The sequence below is a fragment of the Ananas comosus genome, linkage group 1 (genome assembly GCF_001540865.1).
Source record: "Ananas comosus cultivar F153 linkage group 1, ASM154086v1, whole genome shotgun sequence".
Taxonomy (NCBI): Eukaryota; Viridiplantae; Streptophyta; class Magnoliopsida; order Poales; family Bromeliaceae; genus Ananas; species Ananas comosus.
The window spans coordinates 13,558,803-13,581,704 of NC_033621.1; the positions used below are offsets into that span (position 1 = coordinate 13,558,803).

At 35.3% G+C, this 22,902-nt stretch overlaps 1 protein-coding gene across 2 annotated transcripts; it reads left to right on the plus strand.

The window, feature by feature from the left end:
• On the plus strand, nt 903-22,300 carry LOC109722062 (sister chromatid cohesion protein PDS5 homolog A). 2 transcript variants are annotated; one of them, XM_020249933.1, is made up of 32 exons: nt 903-1,112; nt 2,066-2,263; nt 2,538-2,719; nt 3,476-3,596; nt 4,395-4,607; nt 4,703-4,919; nt 5,007-5,152; nt 5,232-5,389; nt 5,465-5,614; nt 5,691-5,739; nt 6,956-7,147; nt 10,820-10,999; nt 12,143-12,285; nt 13,307-13,433; nt 14,537-14,686; nt 14,792-14,872; nt 15,758-15,894; nt 16,006-16,123; nt 17,247-17,381; nt 17,472-17,671; nt 17,801-17,948; nt 18,038-18,178; nt 18,279-18,359; nt 18,473-18,925; nt 19,020-19,087; nt 19,172-19,223; nt 20,116-20,202; nt 20,280-20,308; nt 20,713-20,781; nt 20,861-21,000; nt 21,813-21,898; nt 22,009-22,300. In XM_020249933.1, the coding sequence occupies exons 1-32, from the start codon at nt 1,020-1,022 to the stop codon at nt 22,036-22,038; spliced, it is 4,374 nt and encodes a 1,457-aa protein (XP_020105522.1). In that variant the 5' UTR covers nt 903-1,019; the 3' UTR covers nt 22,039-22,300. The 2 variants fall into 2 exon arrangements, with proteins under 2 accessions (XP_020105522.1, XP_020105532.1); XM_020249943.1 differs by lacking the exons at nt 903-1,112; nt 2,538-2,719 and having other exon boundaries at nt 2,118-2,263.

The window sequence follows — 22,902 nt, forward strand, 5'->3', positions numbered from 1 at the left end:
TAATTTTTTACCTTTTTAAATATATTTTTCTACCGTCGGCAACTTTTCTTATTTGCCTTTTAAGTTAGGTGCAAATGAAATATTTTAACTTTTTGCTTTCTCAATATATACTCTTCTACTGTTACCGACTTTTCTTATTACCTTTAATTTAGGGGTGAAAAAGGTATTTTTGATTTTTTTAACTCATGTAGAAACTCGGTTTAATCCGAGATGACTTAACGGCCTAACAGTGAGATTATTTTCGAATAACAGAAAAATATATGAGAGTATATTTGAAATAAAAAACTAGCAGTATATAAGATATTTCAGAAGTTTGGAGGAGTATATTAGATATTATTTGTTGTTAAAAGTACTTTCTATTATAAAAAAAATTGATAAAAATTTTGTTAAAATATTATAAACTAGTATAAAGTGTATTAAAAAAATTAAATTTAATTTAGTGATCTCACGAATTATTTTTTAATAATAATTTAAAGTTAAAGTTTGATATATTTTTTTATGCAGAGGGATAAGTGAGACAAACGCCAAAATGCCAGGGGGCTTTTTATAATTTAGCCCCACTAAAAAAAAAAAAGAAAAAACTTCTTCAAGCCAAATGGGCCGAATAAACGGCCTTTGCAACGTCACTCACGGCCCACGAACGCTCTCCACCCGCACGTGCGTCGGCGCTTTCCCTCACGTTCCCTCGCACGTGCGACGCGCTTCGTCACGTGCTTCGCACGTGCCGCGCATTGGCGGGAGGGAGCAATACCCCGAACCTCATTCGTTTCCGGTGTACCCTCCCACACCCGCAACCCAATCACATATGGACACGTGTCCCTCAATGACCCCGAAAACTCACATCCTCCGCCGTATTTATACTGATCCGGAGGAACAACATACCGCTCCTCTCTCTCCTACTTCTCTCTCGAGTTTCCCCCCGCGGAGTCCCAAAACCCTAAATAAAGCTCCGATCGATCCATTTCAATGGCGACGACCTCTAGTATCTTCGTCTAGGTTTTCCATTTCGGTCCATCGCAATGCCCGATCCTCCGGAGCGAGTCGTAGAGCGGGTGGGAAAGCTCCTCTCCCAACCCCGCCTCAACAAGGACGCACTGGTGAAGCTACTTAAGGTATGAAAGGGTTCGATCAAACCCTAGATGTATCCATTGCTTGTTCTTCTACGATATTCTTGTACTGTTAGTAATTCAGCTATTTATGCCGCTTTGATTTGCATTTTGGACATGTTTATTCAATTTGTTAGTGGATTCTACGTTTTCTTATGAAAGAATTCGCAGTAATGTAGATCGTATTAACCCTAATTGGGGCAATTAATCTGGGACTAGTATTGTGAGTGGAGGTTTAGAATGGTCGCAATTCTTCAAATTGATGTTGCGTAGATAGGAAGTAGATATTGTCACCCGAAGAAATGCTGAATAATGCTGTGAATTGGTGAAATTTCAAGCGTCAAACTGAAATAGTAGCATAACGCCTCTGGATAATGTGGAAATGCCTTTGGATTTGTGTAAATTAGAAAGAAAGTTTATTCGATTGAAATATTCTCATGAGACATGGCTGTTTCTCTTGGTCTTTGCTGATTTGAAGAAGAGATGAATAAGGCTACTGACGTAAGTACTTTTTCAAAAAACAAAAAACAGCATTAGTTTGGATAGTCTGGCGCTTTATTCTAATTGCAGATTTTGGTTGGGGTGATGGGGCTTGCAGAAGCAAGCCATTCATATATGAAGATTGAATTAGCAATGAAGCTGTTCCTAAAGTAAAAACAGATAGGAGCAATGTGCAAATTGGCCTGAATGTGCAATGTCTACTAATGCAGAATAACTGAAGCTCTGATGCTGCCATTTTATATGCTTTCTGTGCCTCAAGTCTAATTTCATAGGAACACCTTCATCTTTATTTAAACTTTAAAATGAACTTTTTTTGGGGTTGGCATGTTCGTTCCTTCTGTTGTTTTCACCTGCAATAACTTGTGATTCAATGTTTGCTGCTTGATAAATGGAGATACTTTTGTAATACCCAGTTGAAAAATCTATAACATTTCTTTTCTTCTCTTTTTTATTTGCAGCAAGCTGAGGGTGCTTTATCAGAGTTGACTCAATCTTCTTCTCTAGAGAACACATTACGTCCTTTGAACAAATCTCTAGTTCAAAGCAACTTGCTTCACCACAAAGACAAGGATGTTAAACTATTAGTTGCTGTTTGTTTCACTGATATCATCCGGATTCTTGCACCTAGTCCACCTTATAGTGATGAAGTATTTAAGGTACAGAAGTTCTCTTGCCAGTGATCCCGCTGCCAATACTATTAACCGATTTTTAGATTTACTATAGCCTTCCTTTACTGTGGTCCTTTTTCAGCAGAACTATCTACACATGCATTTCAACTTGATTTCATTTTGTGTTTCAGTTCAACCTGTCTATGGGAAATGTAAAAGTCAGGCTATTTCAGGCAAAGAAAAGTTAAAATAATTTGTCTTTAAGTATCAGTAAAGTGATGACTATTTTGTAATTCTTTCTTGTCCAATAACTAATTTGCAGGAGATTTTTAAGATTATTATTAGTACTTTTGTGGACCTTGCCGATGTTGAGAGTCCATATATTTCAAGGAGGATGAAGATACTGGAGACAGTTTCTGCTCTCAGATGTTCAGTTATTATGCTTGACATTGGCTGTGAGGATTTAGTCCTTGATATGTTTAGGGTTTTTTTCTCTGTTGCAGAGTAAGAATTACTATCACTTACGTCTATTCATGTTGTTGATGAACTGTTTTTGAGTATAATCAACTTTTTGGGTGGAGCTAGTCACTTCATGCATGTCTAAATCTATTTATGATGGTTGTGCGATGGTTGGTTTGATTTTGCAAATCATCTAATGGATGAGTTTAAATCCTAAGTGCTAGAAGTAATTAATTTAAAAGGTTGCGGCAGTCATTGTCTGTTAGTTTATTGCCTCAAGAAATTGATGAGCTCACATCCTTTTTTCTGCCATTTAGTGGACAAACTGACTCAATATTACCTTGATCAAAATTACCTGACATATCGATCTAAATGAATAGATGAAGTTATGACTTTATTTAGTAAGTAATCATTGAAAGAAGGTACATACAAGTTTCAACGATCTGCCATTGCTGGAGAGTTTTTATGTCCTTATTTTCCTGGTTATTTTGTTGACCAGAAGTTTTCCTGGTGATTTAAGCACTATCCTAGCTGAACTTCAATCAAAATGATGAACACTTTCTTGATTTATTATTTTTGTTTTGTAAGGAAGCACTAAAACAGCTTCCTGGTAAACTGTATTGTTTAATAATCTAGCCTTTTTTTGCCTCCAACTCGATGACAAGTGGCAGCATTTCTTTTGTGAATATCTTCTGGTTGTCATTTCATCATCTTGTTATTCTTGGCAACCGTTTCAAACTTTTTCTTTTCCGAAGTACTTTGTTTGAGCTGTGCTACTGATGAAGAATCTCTGTTTTCCAGACAAGTTCATCAACAGAGTGTGTTTCAGGCTATGCAGTCAATTATGACACATATCATAGAGGAAAAAGTTTCTCAGCCTCTTCTGGAAGTGATTTTATGGAATATTGTGAAGGAGAAAAAGGTGCTCGCATTTTCTTTCGACCTTTCAGAAAGATATTGACCTGTTCTATTGCACTTTAATGTACTCATTTGCTCGCAACATGAACTGATGCATGTTATAATATTGTTGCTTAAAACATTTCAACATTATGAACTGAAACTAAATCAACCAATAATTTGTCTATCTATAAGAAAATAGGTGTAGATGCTAGTTTCATTAGAGGCAATGACTCTGTACTTTCCATGATATTACTTGATTATTTATCAAGCATGTAAATTGTATTGATCAACTAGTGGAATGATAGATAACGCATCTACCTACTAGGAACAATTATTGAACCAAGTCATTTGTTCCATTTGTACACTAAAAGTCAATTGCTTGTTTTATGTGTGAATAAGGTTTTTACTACTTTTCTATGAAATGGATTACTGGTTCATACTGTATTTTTGGTGTGGACATCATTAATTTCACATGAAATTGAGGTTCATACTTATTATCTTTTGCTATTATTATCCTTGCATACCATCACAGGAGTATTTTGTACCATTCCAAATTGAGGTTTGTGAATGAAAAATGTAAGGTCGTCAGTTCAAGTGTGTTCAGCTAGATGTTAGCTATTCACCTTTTCTGTGATAATTATGTTGCCTCAGGAATTATTCACGACTCTGTACTTTCCTTATGTTTCATAGTAATTAATTTTCTGAAGTAACCAGGTATAAATATTTCTATTGTTTTGAACTTATGATTGCTTAAATATATGGCAGAAGCCTGGTAAAAGTTGCCTTCATGAGCTCGCTTATTCTGACTGTTTATCTGCAGGGACCACCATTTGAGCTTGCTGTTGTCATCATTCAAAATTGTGCTGCAAAGTTGGAGCCGTCTCTTCGTGTATTTTTGACCTCTTGTATTCTGAACAGGGGAGCCTCGCCAAACGAGCTTAAGAAATTATATCATCAGATTATTTTGGAAATATTTCAGTTTTCTCCCCAGATTCTCTTTGCTGTAATCCCGAACTTGACTCATGAACTACTGGTATATAGTTTTATTAGTGTTTAACTCATAACCGAATCTTTTTCTTGTCAACTGTGTCCAAAATCTTCACAATGTCACTATTGCATTTTATGCAGACCGATCAGGTCGATGTTCGTTTAGAGGCTGTTCAGTTGATTGGAAAGCTTGTTGCACTCTCTAAGCTTCATTTTGGCCAAGATTATCGCTCAGTCTTTGTGGAATTCTTAAAAAGATTCTCTGACAAAGCCACTGAAGTAAGAATTGCTGCAATAGAATGTGCTAAAGCATGCTATCTAGCCTTACCATCGGGAAATGAAGTTCATGATGTTCTCAGTAAGTTGAAATTCTTTATTGCTGATTTCTTTTCAAATGCGTATGAGTTATGACACAACTCATTATTTCTATTTGTAACTTTTGCAGCTGCTCTTGAAGCCAGGCTATTAGATTTTGATGATAAAGTGCGAATTCAAGCTGTTATTGCAGTCTGTGATCTAGCTAAATCAAACCTAACATGTTTTCCTTCTGAATTGATATCTAGAGCAGTAGAGCGGTTACGTGACAAGAAGGTGAACAAAATCTTGACTAAAATTTCTCTGTTTTCTTTGAATTGACTTTTATCGGGTAATGCCTTCTCAACAAATGCAGGTTTCTGTGAGAAAAACTACATTGCAAAAGTTATTGGAGCTTTATCGGGATTATTGTAGCAAGTGTTCAAAGGGGATTGCCATTATTAATGAACACTATGAACAAATTCCATGTAAAATATTAGCTCTATGCTTTGATAAAGATTGTGAATCTTTCAGGTCTGCCTATCTTCTTTATATCTACAAGCTGCTCTATAGTCACATAGTGCTAATGTGTGAAATGCAACGTCATAGGCCACAAAACATGGAACTTGTGCTTGCAGAGGAGCTCTTCCCATCATCACTTTCTTCAAAAGAAAGAGTGAACCACTGGACAGCTTTTTTCTCACTTTGCAAGTTGCCGCATATAAAAGCTTTAAACTCCATCCTGTCTCAGAAGAAAAGGTAATAATTCCTAGATGCAATGGTATAACTTAATTGCTTCTTTTTATCTTTAAAATGATTAACTTTTTTATCTCAGGTTGCAGATGGAAATGGAATCATATCTAGCACTACGAATGAAAGCAAAGGTACCATGGTTTCTCAACTGGTAGGCATACATTAATAGTTGCTCGAATGTTTTTGAAAAGACTGCTCATTACATTTTTTCTTTTACTTTGGTACTTTCATAATAATAAGATCCTAGTATAAACTTACACTTAATCACTTGGAGGCTGGATCTCAATTTATTGGTATCAAGTCCTCTTGTATTAATAGACTGGAATGTCAGAGCTCTACTCTGAGTCTAGCAAATGCCCATTGAAGGATTGAACAAATTTTGTACGTGAGCAATTCATGTGAGAGCTCACAAGTCACAACTGTTATTTGCAAAACTTTACAAACCACATAGATCTAAATTTTCAGAAAACAAATTTGACTGAAGAAAGGTTACACTACACAGGAAAATGTTGTCACAAGAAAAATCAGTATGCCTGTGGGCTTTCCATCAGAAGAAAAAGAAAAGAAAAGAAAAGAAAAGAAAAGGGTAAAGAAGAGGTCCTCTTACGAACCATGTAATAAGCCATGCAAGGATAGATTCCCATATTTCGGAGAAGTACTGGTTTAGAACACTGTAAAGTATAGCTTAAAAAACTAATGTTGAAGATGCCTTTTTTTTTTTTTATTATCATTATAAGGTAATTTATGTGGTTTTTTCTTTACATTTTATAATAATTTGATCAGGACTGTTGAAGAAAAGTTTTTACTAGGTGGAGGTTTTGTCGCATCCAACTTGTATCAGCAGTGTCAGTGCGTTATAAAATTCTAGAGGCAGTATTTTGATGTTAAATTATAAATGTAGCAGCAAGATGGACAAATATTTTGCTGTATACATGAGTTTATGCAAACTTTACTGCATATGTACTAACCTTTATGCATCCATATATGTTGCTGTACATTTTATAAATTGGTACCTGATTAATACAGTTAATTGCAGAGGACAATGTGCAGACTGCAGACATCATAGTCTACTGTTTTATCATAATATCTCATTATTCCTTTAATTTTCTTTTTTGATAATTACTTGAAGAAGTTTGTTTTTTTATTCATTTCTTTTAAGTTTAAATGGTTTAACTGAGAGTTATATCTAGCTTTTGTAACGCTTCAGTTTATCCTTGACAGTAACTATTTATTTTTCGTCTATCTACTTATTTCCCTAATTCTTCTCACGGCCTCATGATTTGAATGAAAGAGTTGATGTTTTTCAATTTTGACACGGAACTCAGCTTAGTCAAATGCATTTTGCAGGAGAATTGTTCGAAGGAGGTGCAGAAAAGAATCCTAGCATCTTTCAAGTTGATGTCGGCTTCGTTCACTGACTCTTCTAAAGCTGAGGATTGCTTTCAAAGTTTGAATGAGATGAAAGATAATAATATATTCAAGGCTTTGGGTGAAATGATTGATGAAAACACATCTCTTGCAACTTCCCGATCTATTCGGGTAAACTATATCGTCCCTTCTTTTTTAAATTATGTCTTATTGTCTTGATAGATCAGCTGGGGATGTTGCATAGATTTCTTATCTTCGTTTAGAAAATGATCTGCTGTTTTCTTACTCATTCATTAAGCTATTAGCTTATTTTCCTGTGTTTGGACTCTCCATTGGTGGAGATCAATGCATTTTGTCATGTCATGCTAATTTTAATAACATGCAATCTTTGTATTCACTACAAATGATTGACCACACCGGGCCTTGTTGCAATGGATGTTCACCACTTAGTGGCATCCGTAGTCATCAAGAGCTGCACAAGTTACTGGACCTTGCAGCAATTTCACCGAGTTACATATGGGCTTGAAACCTCTCTCCCACTGTGAATTATTGCTTCCATTTATAGTTAGTTCGCCTTCAAGTGAATCTAATCTGGGTCGAGCTCCATTCGTTACTACTACATTCTTTCAATCGCTTGATGTTTATATCCTTATCTTGGATCTATACTTGTTCAAATCACGAAACCTGATGCATGAAAGTCCTTTCTACCTTTGGCCTGTCCTTTGCACTCTGTGTTTTGCCAAAATTGACTCTCTTTACCCTTTATTGAGCTTAGATTCTGTTCTCCGAAAAAGTCAAAAAACACGCTCTTCACTAAAAGGAAGAAAAGGTAAATGGGGGGCAAGTCTTCTATGTTTTCAACTCTCGTCAGTATGTATAGTCATATCCCGAAGCCCTTTCTGCAGTACTTCTTTCGCACTTAATCCTTCACTTTTCAAATCTCGTTTCTTGTATTGTAACTTCAATCAGTCCAAAGCTAGAAAGCAAAGGCGCAACTTTTGTATTTGTAGAGACTAAAAAAGGGAATCCCACTCCCTATAGACACCTTCTCTTTCTAATTTCTAAGTAGGAAGGAAAGGGCTATAGCTCCTCTATAAACTACTGGGGAGTTCATAGCGGAAAAGTCTTCGGGCAAGCCGTTAGGCTAAGCAACCGGAGACCAAAGCCGACGTACAATTGGGAACAATACCTACAGCTAAGGAAAAAGCTATCATTATACCCAAGCCTACCACTTGTGTTGGATTCAGATGACCGTGGAGAGATCAATAAGAATGTGAGAAGTACGATGACATCCGCCACAACTTCATAAGGTTCGACCAGCCCCCGAGGACTAGTAGAGTTGACCAAAAGTTCCCCCTATGACGAGCAGGTCATAAGTTCGACCCTACATAGAAGGTTGAATGTAGGGCTGTAAACGAGCCGAACTCGAGCGAGCTGGAGCCAGCTCGTGCTCGGCTCAAATGTCTTCAAGGTCGGCTCGTGTTCGGCTCGAGCTCGTGATGAGCTCGAAAACTCTGGCTCGTGATCGGCTCGAAACTTAATCAAGCCGGCTCGTGTTCGGCTTGTTAGCTCGATTATATAATGCTACCTTAAGAATCATATCAGATCTAATTAGAAGCTCAAGAGGGAAAATCCCTCCAATTCCCTTAAAAAAATCATAAGAAGAAGAAAAAAAAAAAGATGAAGATCAATGGAATGAACCTGTTGAAAGCGTCGCCGCCGAAGATCGCTACCGGGGGTTTGCGAACGGCGAAGAATCGCTGCCGAGGGTGTGCGAATGGCAAAGGCAACTAGGGTCTAGGATTATGAGAGAGAGAGAGAGAGAGGTGAAAGAGAGGCGGGTGTGTGTGGTTGTGTGCGGCAGTGTGAAAAAAATAGGGAAAAAGGTAATTAGGGTTAGGACTTAGGAATAGAAAGAGTGGAACTTATTTCATGGGCCTATGGGCCATGAGTGAAAATAAAAAATTCAAAATATAAATGGGCCTATGGGCTATTTTTTTTTTTAAAGTTGGGCTAAAAATTTAAAATTAATAATCTGTATTATATATTTATAATACAAATATAATTTTATATGTTATAGATACAATTATATATATATAACATATAAAATTATATTAATAATAAAATAAATATAATCGAGCTGTTATCGAGCCAAACACGAGCGAGCTGACCCTAGCTTGTGTTCAGCTCGTTTATTAAACGAGTTGAAAAATCCAGCTCGTGTTCGGCTCGTTNTTTATATATATATATATATATATATATATATATATATATATATATATATATATATTATATAATTTATATAAATATAAAATATCTGTATTTGAGCTGTTATTAAGTTGAACATGAGTGAACTGATCCCCAGCTTTTGTTCAGTTTATTAAATGAGCTGAAAAATTCAGCTCTTGTTTGACTCTTTTACTAAAAAAGTGATTAGATCTCGAGCTCATTTCGAGCCGAACATGAGCTGGCTCGCGAACAACGAGCTGGATTGCCACCCCTAGTTGAATGGAATCAGAATGAACAAGTATCTTGGAAAGCGTAGTTGTGAACCAATGCCCAAAAGTGGAACTGCCAAAACTGAGAACACAGTCACGCGTCTGGTAACCAGACCTTGCAGCAATTTCAGTCATTGAAGAATTACTCTATTTTGTTTTCTCCTATTATCATCGTAATATATTGCATTTCTCTCGAGGCCAATGTTTTCTCTTGCAAAAATGACGTCAAGATTGCGAAGCAACATAAACTTCTTGAGGAATATATACAGTAACATATTTTTGTCGATAATATGGATGTGGAAAGTTCCAAGGAGAGAGAAATGCATCTTTTGTACGAGCTTATGCTTCTTTTTAGATGGTGATTTTCTTTGGGAGGAATGTGGAAGTATATACCATGAAGTAACTCAGCAGGGACCGGATAGATTTACTTCGTTAGCAATGGTATATACTTCCTGGAGTCAGGAATCAAAATGGCGGATTTGCTGGGGATTTCTTATTAAGTGTAGGTAATATAGAACAATCAGCTGTCTTATATCATGAATAATAAGGAGCAGATATATATGTGCACAAGGAAATAAGCGTTTAAAACGAAAAGGTCGCAAAACTATGAACATGTTTCTCAATGAAGCCTGCACTAATCCAACAACCCTTTTGAACTCAATCTAGTTTTGATTTATAAATTAGAAATTTGCTTCTTTATTTAGTTGCTTGCTCTCAATATGAATTGTGCTCCAACTTGAACATTTTATCTAGATGAACACCAGTAGGTTGTCAGGCCATGATTTAAAACTCAGTTGGACCATGTAAGAACCAACAAAGAAATTTTACTTGCCTGCTAGTCCAACCAATCACCTATTACAATATATACACTCAACCTTGTGACTTTAGATACTGTTTCTTATTCATTATTTTCATCAAATTGGAAAAGAAATTCTAGCATCCTAGCTTATAGAATATACGTTGTGTCACAAGGACTGTCCATTGAACATTGATTGAAAAGGTTAGTAGACTCAAGATAAAAATTTGGTGATTGTTGATTATAGTTGTTTGATGGAGATATTATTTGTCAAATGGAAAATATGGACCCATATTATCTGATTAGAACATCTTCAATCAATTAGTAACTTCTTTGATTTTGTTAGAAAACTGTGTTCATTATTGTTTCAAGTACTTGTTGGAAAAACTGCAAAAAGAAACCGTACATCATTTTTGTTCAACTCTAATATCCAAGTTAACTTGAGATACTTGCTTGATGAAGTAGATTCCATTTTTTCTTCTCTCTAATGCTTTACAATAAGTGCTACTAATTCTTTCTCTATCTGACTTTGTTTTTCTTGTGTTTTAGGATTCATTTCTTAAGAGGATTGGAAGTAAGCATACAAATTATAACTTTTTCAAAGTTCTGTCACTGAAATGTTCAAATATGATATTCAATACTGAAATTGTTTATAGTATTATGGAGGATCTAATTTCTTGCACACAGTGTGGAAACAAGCATATGCAATCCACCATTGACCTCCTACTTGTAAGTGCTTTTCTCCCTTTTATTCTTTTTGAATAGATCACTGCCCTGTCTCTGTTTTGTGCACGTGTTGATATTACATAACTCCTAATGTAGAGATAATTATATAATTACTTGGCTTTATTTAATTGTGTTGCCTCTTACTTAAAGTAGTTAGTACAAAATAAAGATTTAGTTGATGCCTGCTACAAGTTTCTTAAGGGTTATACTGATTCTCAATGATTATGAAGTTGATGTAAGTGCCCATTTTGTAGTTGACACTGTTTATCCTCATGATTATTTTCTACAAAATTATTGTTTCAGAATCTAATACGTGAGACATTTAGCTAATGGACACATCATATTGGGATCAATACTCCTAGCCTCCTAGGGTTATGAGAATTTTAAATATATTTGAAGAAAGGATTATCCAAACAAAGAGCATTTCTGTATGTTTGGTTAGTATTTTACTAGCATCTCTTTAATGAGCACTCCTTTTTTGTATGGAGAAAAAACATCATGAAATACAGCTTGTTAATTTTGTTGTTTTGGTGATTAGTCTTTTTCATGGCATATAATTGTGTAGCGACATAGTTGATGTACATCTGATTCACATTATAAGACTTTTTAAGTCCATTCTAAGCGTTCTTTAAGATTTAGTATGTCAATGGTTGTTTCCTCCAAAAAAATGTCAATTGTTATTTATTGAGTTCGGACCTTTAGTTGTTTTCTTCGGTCATGTGCAAGCAATAATTTTATGCTTTGATTTTCCATTCTCTTCCACTGTAGGTAATCTATATATGTTACTTTGAAGTCCTTGTTTGTGGTGATCGAAAGAATATAATAAAGTTGGAAGTAATATTTATTAACAGAGCATGGATGCATCACTTGAACTTTCCTTGGAGGCAGTTCCACTATATAAAAATATAAAATATCTGGCCTTTGTTTGCTATTTCTATAAACTAAAAGTTCTTTCCTATGCCATTTCCCCATTTCAACACCTCTATTATTTCTTCTGAGTTCCTCCTCCACCACCATTGTAGTTGACCTACAATTTGCTCATGCGGTGTAGTTTTGCATGATTATATCATATTGCTTAACTATGTATTTCCCTTAAAGAGGGCATTTGTGCAGGCTTAACTGTCCATTGGTTGCTTCTATTTATAGATTATTTTGACCATGTTCCCGTCATTGCTGAGGGGATCAGAGGCGTACTGGTTGAAGTTGTTCTCTGAAAATTCTGCCTTGACAAATGAAAAGGTTCTCCAGATTTTAGTCAAAGCTGCTTGTCATATATCTATACAACTCAGGCAAGTAAAGTTATTTGAGCCAGATGTCATAAAATATTTTTTCCTATTACTTACTACACTCTGCTCAAGCTGGTGAATCTTTTTGAGAACTCTTCGAACAATTGAGATGACAACAAGCAGCTGTTATTTTGTTACTATTGTAATTTTGAACCTGAAGAATCTGTCTTGTTTGTAAGACATTTGAGAAATAATATTGTACCCAAATGTATGTGCATGCATGCTTGCAAATTCATCATGATCATCGAAAAATTTGTGCAACTTCCAAATTCTAAATAACAAGAGTCATTGGGTACTTACGACAGGTTAATAATTAGTGAAAGACTGTAATTGTTCATTTCCTTAACCAAATTCAGAGTCATTGCTCTCTTCATTTTCATCAGGATTTTATTCTTTTGGTTACTCTAGATTTGGATATATTTCAGAAAGATTTAGCTCAGTTTTGTTGGGATATTTCTAGTGTGGCCCCCTTCAAGTTCTTATGTTGTTCCTATTTTCTAGATTTTGAACATAGTCTAGTCTCTTCCTCTGTCCACGTGCTACTTTAAAGGCCTTAATATCTCTCCACTATCAAAGTATTTCTATGATCTAGAATGTTTCATAAAAATGACATAAACGAAGGGCTTTGAATTCTTGTGAACTCTTCGATTGTTGTGGCTTGGTCCTGTCATGCAAATCCTAATCCTGTGATGTAGAAAGGCAGCTTATTATAAGTGTTCAACTTTTTTTTTGGATGAGTGTTTTAATGGTAGTTTATTATTCAATTTTCCTTTTCCTTTCTGTCAAATATTCATTGAGATAGATATGAAGAGCTTATGGATGAATTAGTCTTCTTTTGCATTTCAACAATGTAGCATCATGTTTTTGCTGATTTTTTTTTTCAAATCAATCTTGAATATTATTGCGAGGAGTACTTTATGATCAGTAATAGCTGATATTTTCTGAAATTTTGGTAAAACAGATTTACACTTTTCACAGTTGGCTGCAGAGTTTGTTTAATTGCCTACTCTTTTAATCTTTTTAGTGATATTTACCCATTATTGGAGCGAAAGTGTCTGGAAGGAACACGTGCTGAATCAAAATTAGCTGTTTCAGCTATTGCTTCACTTGGACATTCATCTGATGACAATACCTTTTCTGTTCTGTTGAAGGTAGGTAGTTTTTCTGTGAACTTGGATGGAAAAAGTTGTTTGACTTATTCTGAGCAAGTTCTATAGCATCTTATCTTTTTCTTGTTCATTTTCATTCTGTAGTTAATGCCCAATTATTTGCGTCGTATATATTGTTGGCTTTTCCCTTGAACTCAATTTTTACAAGTGCAATCTGGATTATCATTCTTTTTCATGTTTTTTTTTTATAATTTTGGTTGTATTATTGACTAGATGACAACCAATCAAACAAATCAAATTGCTAATAATCATTTTCTGTGCTGATTAACAAATATGTGCAGAAAAAATCCCATTGCATGCTTGTCAAATTCTCTTAGTAAAACAATCTGTTGCATCATTGGGCTAAAGACTAATTTATCATTTCCATTGATTTTTGGCCTTTAGAATCAAATTCTGCCAATGCATATTTTCTGAATAAACTTTCTAGTTTCTACTAGTTTAAAAATTCATGAAGTTCCCTGTGGATGACTAAACTTCTAAAACCTAAGCATCATGATACCATAATGTACTTACGTCAGCAAGCAAGATGCCATCCCTTAGGGTTGCAGTTAGTAAAGAGTCATTGTTTAGAAATGACCTCAGCTCTTGAAAGAGTCCTACAATGAGATAAATGTTGTTGATGTATCCATGTAAAATAAGCTCAAAGCATCTTCTTTTCAGATATTAAAATCTAAATTTGTTTGATGCAAAGACTGTCGTGCCACTGGCACGGGGCATGTCGGTGTGCCATCGGCACAGCACAGCAAGCCTTGGGGCACACCCCATTTGTATGTTGGCACGGCAGGACGGACATATCGGCACGAGCGGCATGTAACTGCCATGACAGAGCATGCCGACTGGCATGGCAATCGTTGCTTTGATGCAGCCAGTTTTTCTTTTGATTTAAAAGAGGAAGACGGTTTTTGTTTTAGTTTTATGCCCATTAAACCTAATTGACTTACTAATTTGGTCCTGCTGTGAACCATTTCTTCTTCTTCTTCTTCTTCTTCTTCTTCTTCTTCAAAATTCTAACTATAATTTACCCTTAAGTTGATTGTTTGACTGTGCGATCTTTGATTACATGAATTCTACTGATCTGTCTCCAGAAACTTGTGAATGCTCTTGATGATAGTGGAAATATACCAGCTCTGTTACAGTCTATCAGCCATATATCACAATATTCTCCTTCAGCTTACAAATTATATCACCAAAAAGTTATGCGTTTCATTGTTGAAGATATTTTGTGCTCTTTGGAGGTAAGTTTTATTGTATTATTAATGCATTGCCCTTGGTTAAATATGACATGTGGGTTGTATTTGATCACTGTAATTCTTAGCAAAGATGATCTAAGACTTTTTCAGATGTTTGCAGCGGATCCCTCGCCAAGTGGACAAACATTCTCCGGTGAGGATTCTGTGCCAAGCTTTTCCTGCAAAATTAAGGTGAGGTTGTTAGTTTGTGTTGGATTTTTTTTTAATATTCACCATGTTAAGTTAGAAATTACTTTGCTTGCATTTAACAGGCATCAAGGACACATTTGTCTTCTTTCCTGCTCATATTTGTTCATTTTTCTTACATTGGACCAACCTTTTCGTATGTTTCAACTTTCAAGCATTCGTTCCACAATGTCACAACCTCACTGTCTTAAAGCTTTGAGTTGCTAGCCTCAGTACATTTTGGTCTTAGATATTTGTAATGTTTACTTGTCTGTTATTACTCATATCATTCAGTCATTCTTATTTGTGTACCCATGTTGTTGGACTTGTTGCTGAGGTACTGGTGATTCACTCCAGATATTAAGTATAGTTCTTCCTTGGAAAGCTTCCGGCACAACCACAGATTCGCCTTTTTTGTTCATCAAGTTGTAGGCACTTGTCACCTTGTATAAAAGTATATTGACTGCTCACTTATTCTTTTCTAGCATTGGATTCTTATCTTTTTTCTTTCCACTTCCATGAATCTGGAAATTTCAATAAAGTTTTCCAAAAACAAATAGTTAAGATGCATACACTTTTATATTACTTTCAAAAATTAGATTACATGTGATTGGAGCATTTCCCTGAATATATGACAATTGTCATTTCCTATATGTTATCCAATATGGAACCACCTGGACTATTCATGTATCTGTGCATCATAGACCTCTGCATATACTTGTGCATGTTCCAATTTTTTGTACAGTAACTGAATTTTCAATTTATTTCTGCATAGACTGTTGTTAATATTATATTGCTGTGGCTAAACCCATTATTATTTCTTGTTTAGCATTATTCTAATCGAACTTTACATTTTTATCAACTACCTTGATGTGTTATAATTTATTGTAGATCTATGGGCTCAAAGCACTAGTCAGAAGTTTTTTACCACGTCAAGTGACGCATCTCCAGCATCAAATAAACGGTCTCTTTGACATTCTTTTCGACATAATTCTTGAACAAGGTATCTATAATGCTATCATTATCAGGTACGCCATGAGCAATCCTTCATATCTCATTAACATCTCGACAGATCCATTTTCTCGTCGCAATAAAAGTTTTTTAGTTAACCCGCTATGGTTATGTTCTTCTATATGCAGTGAATATGACAAGGCGTATCTTAGAATAGCTGCTGCGAAATCTGTTCTTCGGCTTGCTACAAGATGGGATTCACATATTTCACCCAAACATTTCCATTCAATAATTTTCACAGCAAGGGTATAGGGCTATAGGCAACCCTACAAGTTTTGTATTCAACTGATTGTGACCGGAATAACTGGTTAAAGATCATCTACTCATATATAAATTTGCACCATAAAAGAACTCTTGTATTCTGTAGGAAAATTTAATGCTCTTGCTTCTACTCCAGTTTGATGCTCTAGTAACTTAGGGCTATTTGGATATATGAATATCTTGTTCAGTATATACCTTTTGTTTACTCAAGGTCCCGTGGTAATTGGTTGATAGGAGTATGAAAAGTTGTCTGCCACCACATATGACAAACGGCCTCCTAATCATTTTTCCCTAAATATAACAAATTACTCAATAGGTGAAACCTATTATCCTGAAATTTGCAATTATTAGGACTTTGCAATAGCTAAAAATCAATCTTGTTCTAGGTTGTAATCACAAAAGAAAATCCCCATATTACACAAGTTATCACGGGATAATTTGTCCCAACATCCACACAGACTAATAGCGTTGTTAGCAAACATCAGCATTTCTTTTTAACGACAAATTCTTGATACTGCGGTGTGCTTTCTTTGTGCACCTGTTAGCTTTGCTGTCAGTATAGTTTGTTATGCAGATGGTGAAACAAGTTGGTTGCAGCAATTTGAGTACTTGCTGTGCTGTGTCCATATGGTTCTAGTTAATGCTACTCCTAGGTTGATGTTTGTTTGCTGTGAATGATTTGTTCAAGCATTGTCTTACTTTCCAGTCACTTTAACATGCCCTAGTTCAATATCCTACAAGACAAGCAACCATAATTTTTCAGAACTGTCTAGTAAGTTGAGTTGCCCAGTAGGGGCTGACGTAAAGCCAAATTTAAACAGGTTGCTTTCATGTAATTAAAACCTCCTTAACACATAGGGGCAGCATTTTTGGTGAACAAGATATTGCTTACCATCGAATATATTGCTTATAAAGATACTAATAATCAATTAATGATTACTTAATTGATGCCAAAGAAAAAAAATCCTTATCCTGTTTTTTGGGGGCATCTGATTTCCAGACTACATATATTTAATAACAATACCTTGTCGAGTGTTTTTTTCTCAATATCCTATTTTATGCATTTTATAACTGATTCTTAACTCTTCTTTTTTGCCCTTTTCTCCAGGATTCATCTTGTGCTGTTCGCAGATCATTTATTTGCAAAATACATAAACTTCTGAAGGAACATGCACTCTTAAATAAATATGCTTGCGCTTTTGCCCTGACGTCAACTGATTGCCTTGGAGATATTCGAACTGATGTAGGTTTCCTCTCTAAATGCATTTTTTTAAATTCATTTTGTTGGTCATGGTGTGGTGCTTTACTTTAGTCTTCTGTATATCTGTTTTAGTCTACAAGGTACCTCAGTGAATTTCTGGAGGAGAGCAGCAGAAAGTTTTTGACCCATCATAATACTTTAGAACAGAAAAAAGATGCAATTACAAACCATCCAGCTTATATCATGGTTTTCTTGATCCATGTTCTTGCTTATGACCCCAAATTTCCTTTGGAAAATTGTAAAGAGGAGGATGTTTATGCGGAGTTTTGCAGGTACTATATTTCCTCTGCAGACATCATTCTTTAATCTGAGCATATTTTAGGATGCTATTCAAGTGGATGTTTAATGACTGTCTCAGAAATTGTTGTTTATTGTTTTCCTTTATTTGTCTTTTCTGGCAGTCCACTTATTGTTATCTTGCGAGAATTGCTTAATCTGGATATCCTGAAAATAAATGGGCATTACTTCAGTAATACCGTGTCATTTCTTCTGGGTATATTTCGTGCTATTCAGAAGGCTGAGGATGCCATTAATCCTGATATGACCCCTGTATGACTCACAACTTTTACTTTTGTCCTTTGTGTGCTTATATAATTAGTTGATTTTGATAAGGAGCCTAGAATTCGATTGTGGTGCAGAAATTGCATATTCTATCGAAAATAGGTTTATTCCTAGTAAAAGCACTCAGTGAACAACTCGAGCTTTCGTTAGATGCCCCTCGACTGGTTTTGTTGCCATCATCACATTATAAAGTGTGTCAAGATGCAAGAAATAGAGAAGTAAGCAGTCAAAATTTACACTCAGGTTTAAATTTTTTTCATTTGGAGTTACATTTAGATTTAATTCTTTCTAATCTTTGCAATAACAATTACCATGTAGGAATCTCATACCAGTGAAAGTTTTATTAATGAAGGTTTTGTTAAGAGAATCCTTAAAGCCAACGAGTCTTTTATTGCTCAGGTAGGATGTTGGTAAATTACTAAAATTTGGACTTTGAATTGTGTCTTTTTTTAATGAACATATAGGTCTAACTATTTCTTTTCTGATCTTTGCCTACCTCGTTTACATGATAGCCTGCTAGCTGTGATGCTAAGCATTGTGGTATTTCCCAGAAGAATTATACATGTTTGGAGACTAAGAAGAAGACATTAAATGACTTGCCTCTAGAGAGGCGAGCTGATTCCAAACAAAGCAAACAACTGAGGCAGAAAGTTGGTGTTTGTGATAGTGACAAAGAAAATCAGAAGTTAGAAACCATGAAAGTTGACTCTAAAGTGAAACATAAGAAAATGCTCTCAGCTACTTCAGCATCAACGGAGTTGCTTTGTGAGAAATCTGTTTCTGGGCCTGCAAATTTGACAAATGAAAATTGCAATTTCAACCTGGAAAGAGAGCAACTGTCATCCTGTGCCTCAGTTAGCATAAAGCTGTCTAATCCACACAAAGAAATTTTGGCCAAAGAAGCTGATATCCCTATCAAAGGCAGGACTATCACCGAGCCAATTCAAAGTTCAGCAGATTGCGTGGTATGCATTTTTTTTATTTGCCAGCCTACTGCTGAGTCATCTGCATTATTCAATGTTGACCAAAAAAAATAAACCCTTTTGATTACTCTGCAAGGAGCGGGGTGGTTCAGGTGAAGCACTTGTGGGTAAACGCATCAGATTGTGGTCTCCAATTGATTTGTGGTAAGATACTTATGAAAGTCGAGGAGAATCACTTGGAATTGTTTGGTGATTGACACTAACAAGATAATTCGTGGCTTGTTGCAGCTATAGTTCTGGAACTGTTGATTCCTATGATTCTCAGAACAGTAATTTCAAGGTAGTATTCATCAAAGGCTAAATAGTTTCCATAATTTAAGTTTTTGTTGATTGATACAGTTGTCAGCACTCCAGTTAAGTTGCCTAAATGAAGTTTTTGGTTTGTTAGTACTTTTTCTCTTTCTAAAGGTATTTGCCCTTCGTGCTAGTTATTTGATCTACAAAAATATTGTGTTGCAATTCTCTTCCATCTTGTGCTATAGGGGGATGTTTACTTTAGATTACATTAGCAGTCACACATTTCAATTTAGTAGGAAATGATCATCTTAGTTTGTACTTCTTGTACTTATTCAAGTACAACAATATGAATATGCTTCAAGTTCCTGCTTGTGAAGCTTGTGAACTTCTTCTTTTCATGCTAATTATTCTGTGATGAATTACCGCTTGGTGGAGTTTTGACTGGTACTCTTCCAAATTACTTGAAGTTCTAACGTTTGGGTTTGACCCAAACGACTTCAAAATAAATAATTCTCTCTCCTATTTTAGGGCTTTTTAGAAATTCTGATATATTTGTTAGTAACAATAACATCTCTTCAAATAGTCATATGAATGTTTTGAGAAGAGTTTTTTCCCAAGTTGTGGAATATTAACTAAAGGGAAGCACTTGCATTTTGCACTGAAACGTGATCTACGTTTTTAATGTACTCGGTTGCTTACTTGTAGGTGTTGTTACGATTGAAATGGAGGCAATAATAATTTAGTGATCACAGAAAATATGCATTAGTAGAGCTACTATTTCACCTATTTGGTGGCCATTGCTTCATTAAGAGCTAGAATTCAGTAGTGTTTCTTTAGATGATGCTAGGTTGAATTGTTCTTTCGTACTATGCTGCGTAGTGTGCATCAATCTCTAAGGACCGAAAAATTTATAGATGATGAATTTTTGTTGCTAGATTGTCCATGATAACGGAGATATAGAGCTCGTCCGACTGGAAGATGAGAGATGGGAGGCTATTGATAATACAACTTCTGAAGAAAAGGTCTATGTTATTTAATTATCTGCGATCTTTTGGAAGTTTCAAATTTGTGGTAGTAATATATAATTGGTTTTTTGCAGGACATGCCCAACTTCCGGCCTGGAAATTGGTGTGCAATCCCAACTCATGAACATTTCTCCTTTCAATATATGGTTTACCTTTCTATAAGAGTTTGAGAAAATCATGAATTCATATTTCATTAGTAATCAGGTTGCTTAAGTAATATCACCTTATCCTAATTTAGTATGTTGTGCCACCACTGCAGATTCCTTTCACCTAGTTCCACTGATTATAACCTTAGGATCTTGTGGAGTATTTTCTTGGTTTGTGATATATTTGGTTTGCAATTAATTAACAGTTTTTTTGCTCAATTGATGTAGTGTAACTTTAAGTTGTTTTAGCATTACTTCGTATATTGCTTCCTGCTTAGCTTATTGTAGAGGCTATGAGCATTTCGAGAAAATATCACTAAACATTATAGTTTGATTTGTGACATCCTGGTACTTTCTTTAGGAAAGATCACGACAAAATGTTGTCTGAGCTTTCCAAGCCTGAAGCATTGCTGGATAGGAAATCATTGTGGTAAGAAAAAGCTTCTGCTTATTCCTCATCCTCTATGTTCCATTTTGACTCTCGATATTAAATCTACTATGGCTCTCAGTTTGATTTCTTGTAGGTCAATTTCTTCTAGCAGCAGTCTGGATGAAGTACTAGATGACAGTGGAGATTATAATGTGAAGAAGAAGTCCGGTGTGAATGAAAGAATGAGAAATTCAAAGAACATAAAAGTCTCATGCGGAGGTACACTTTTTAACCAGATAAATGTATTTAAAAAAAAAAATCTAGAGGTAAACTTTTCTCTGGAATACCATGAGCTCCCTAGCTGCTGCTGAATATTGCAGCAACTTTTATCGAAGTTTGATGCTCTCACTCCAATGTTCGTTGAGTCAAATTTGATGGTTATTATTTCCAAAGTTGCGTAGGTCACTTGATATGCTTATTTTCTGTTTCTTTCTTTATAAAGGACAAGAAAGAAAACATTAGAGCTCAAAGTAGGATGCCACGGAATTTTGGTGAAAACATTAGAGCAATGTTGCCATACAATTTCTTCAAAAGCAGTTTCTGGATATGGGTGATATCCATCTGTTGATATGATAAAAGTTATGATTGGAATACCTCAATATGTGCTAAGGAAAAAGAGTGGGGAAAAACTTCTTTAAATATCTTTCCTCTCTCTAACTTACAAAACCTTGTTTTCTTCAAATTGATTTTCTATAGTTAAGCTAATTCATTGCTAAACCGATCACCCATACACTAAAAGCTAATCAAAGTACAGTAATGTAAGGTTTGCCTTATTGACGGAAAGAAAAAAAAAAAAAAAAAAAAAAAAAAAGACAACATGGATCTGGCTAACCAATCCAAATATTGATGAACTTTGATTTGCTTAATTTACAACGCTGGTGGTAGATTGCACTGTAAACTTGATGTTCTTATTCTTTACAATGCATTCAGAACACGGCCTTGATGTTCTCAAATGTGTTCTCACTTTTTTACTCTTTCCACGTACCTTCTATGTTGATTGCGTAATGATCTAGCGAGTTGTGATTTTCCAGGGACAAACTTTGCAAAGAGCAAGAGGTCATTGCAATCGATACAGAAGAGTTCTGTTTCAGATGACACCGAGGTAGTTGCAAACAATGTAAGTTTTGATTAAAAAAACTTAGGTTCTGTTCCATATTGTTTTGAGAAAGAAGGTTCTGTTCCATATTGCTTCCGGTTGTTTGAGTAATGAAGCCAGTATTGTTTCAGATGCGGAGATTGCGACCACGGAGGGCATAGATTATCTCGCACGTTATCTAAATTGTAGGTAGCAAAGTGCTTCGACACCATAGTAGTCCTTAGTACAGCTGAATTTACTTTTATAAGGTATGATATATACATGGGATGAAATCTGCCGGCCTTTGTAGGCTTCATCGTTTATGTAAACTTTGGTGAATGCTTGAGCCCACACTGGATAAAGTTTGTAACAGGATTTTAAAGTTTTCTTGTCATTGTTTTTAGTGTTGATGTTTGTATGGGATTGTTCTGTCTTTTTGGATTATTTGTGTTTTCAAAGAGTAATGCGAAATATGAATGTGAAAAACTTTAGATAACCTCTTCATGCTGTAGATTGATTTCACTTTAATGTTACGTGGTTTTGGAGAATAGCACTTTGCAACCTTGAAGTTGCCGTCCTCTGCTAATCTCTAGAATATCGCCAATTTTTAAGGCATAAATCGTGGGGGTAATAATAAATATGAAGATAATGATTCTGGGACTTTAGGAAATTAGATATGTGTGCAAAGCATTTTGATATCAACTGTTGTTATGCATAAAATGTAGAGACATTTGGAGGGTAGCCATAAATGGCAGTCTCAGGCTTTGTTTGGTACGTTTGCAATTTTTTAACTCGTTTAAGTAAAAAGCATGAGCTTTCGGTTGGAACTTGTATTTTCAAGGGGAAACAAGCTTTTCATGGAAGATTACGACTTGCAAAGCTATTCTTGGTTCACAAAAAAAAAAATAATTTACCTATTAATGTCTTGTTAACTAATATGATGACTAAAAGTGCTATTTTCATACTGCGAAAAGGCATAAAAATTTTCAAAAGCACTTAAAAATCTTCCTCTTTTTATGTTGTAAAATAGCGACTGCAACTACCAC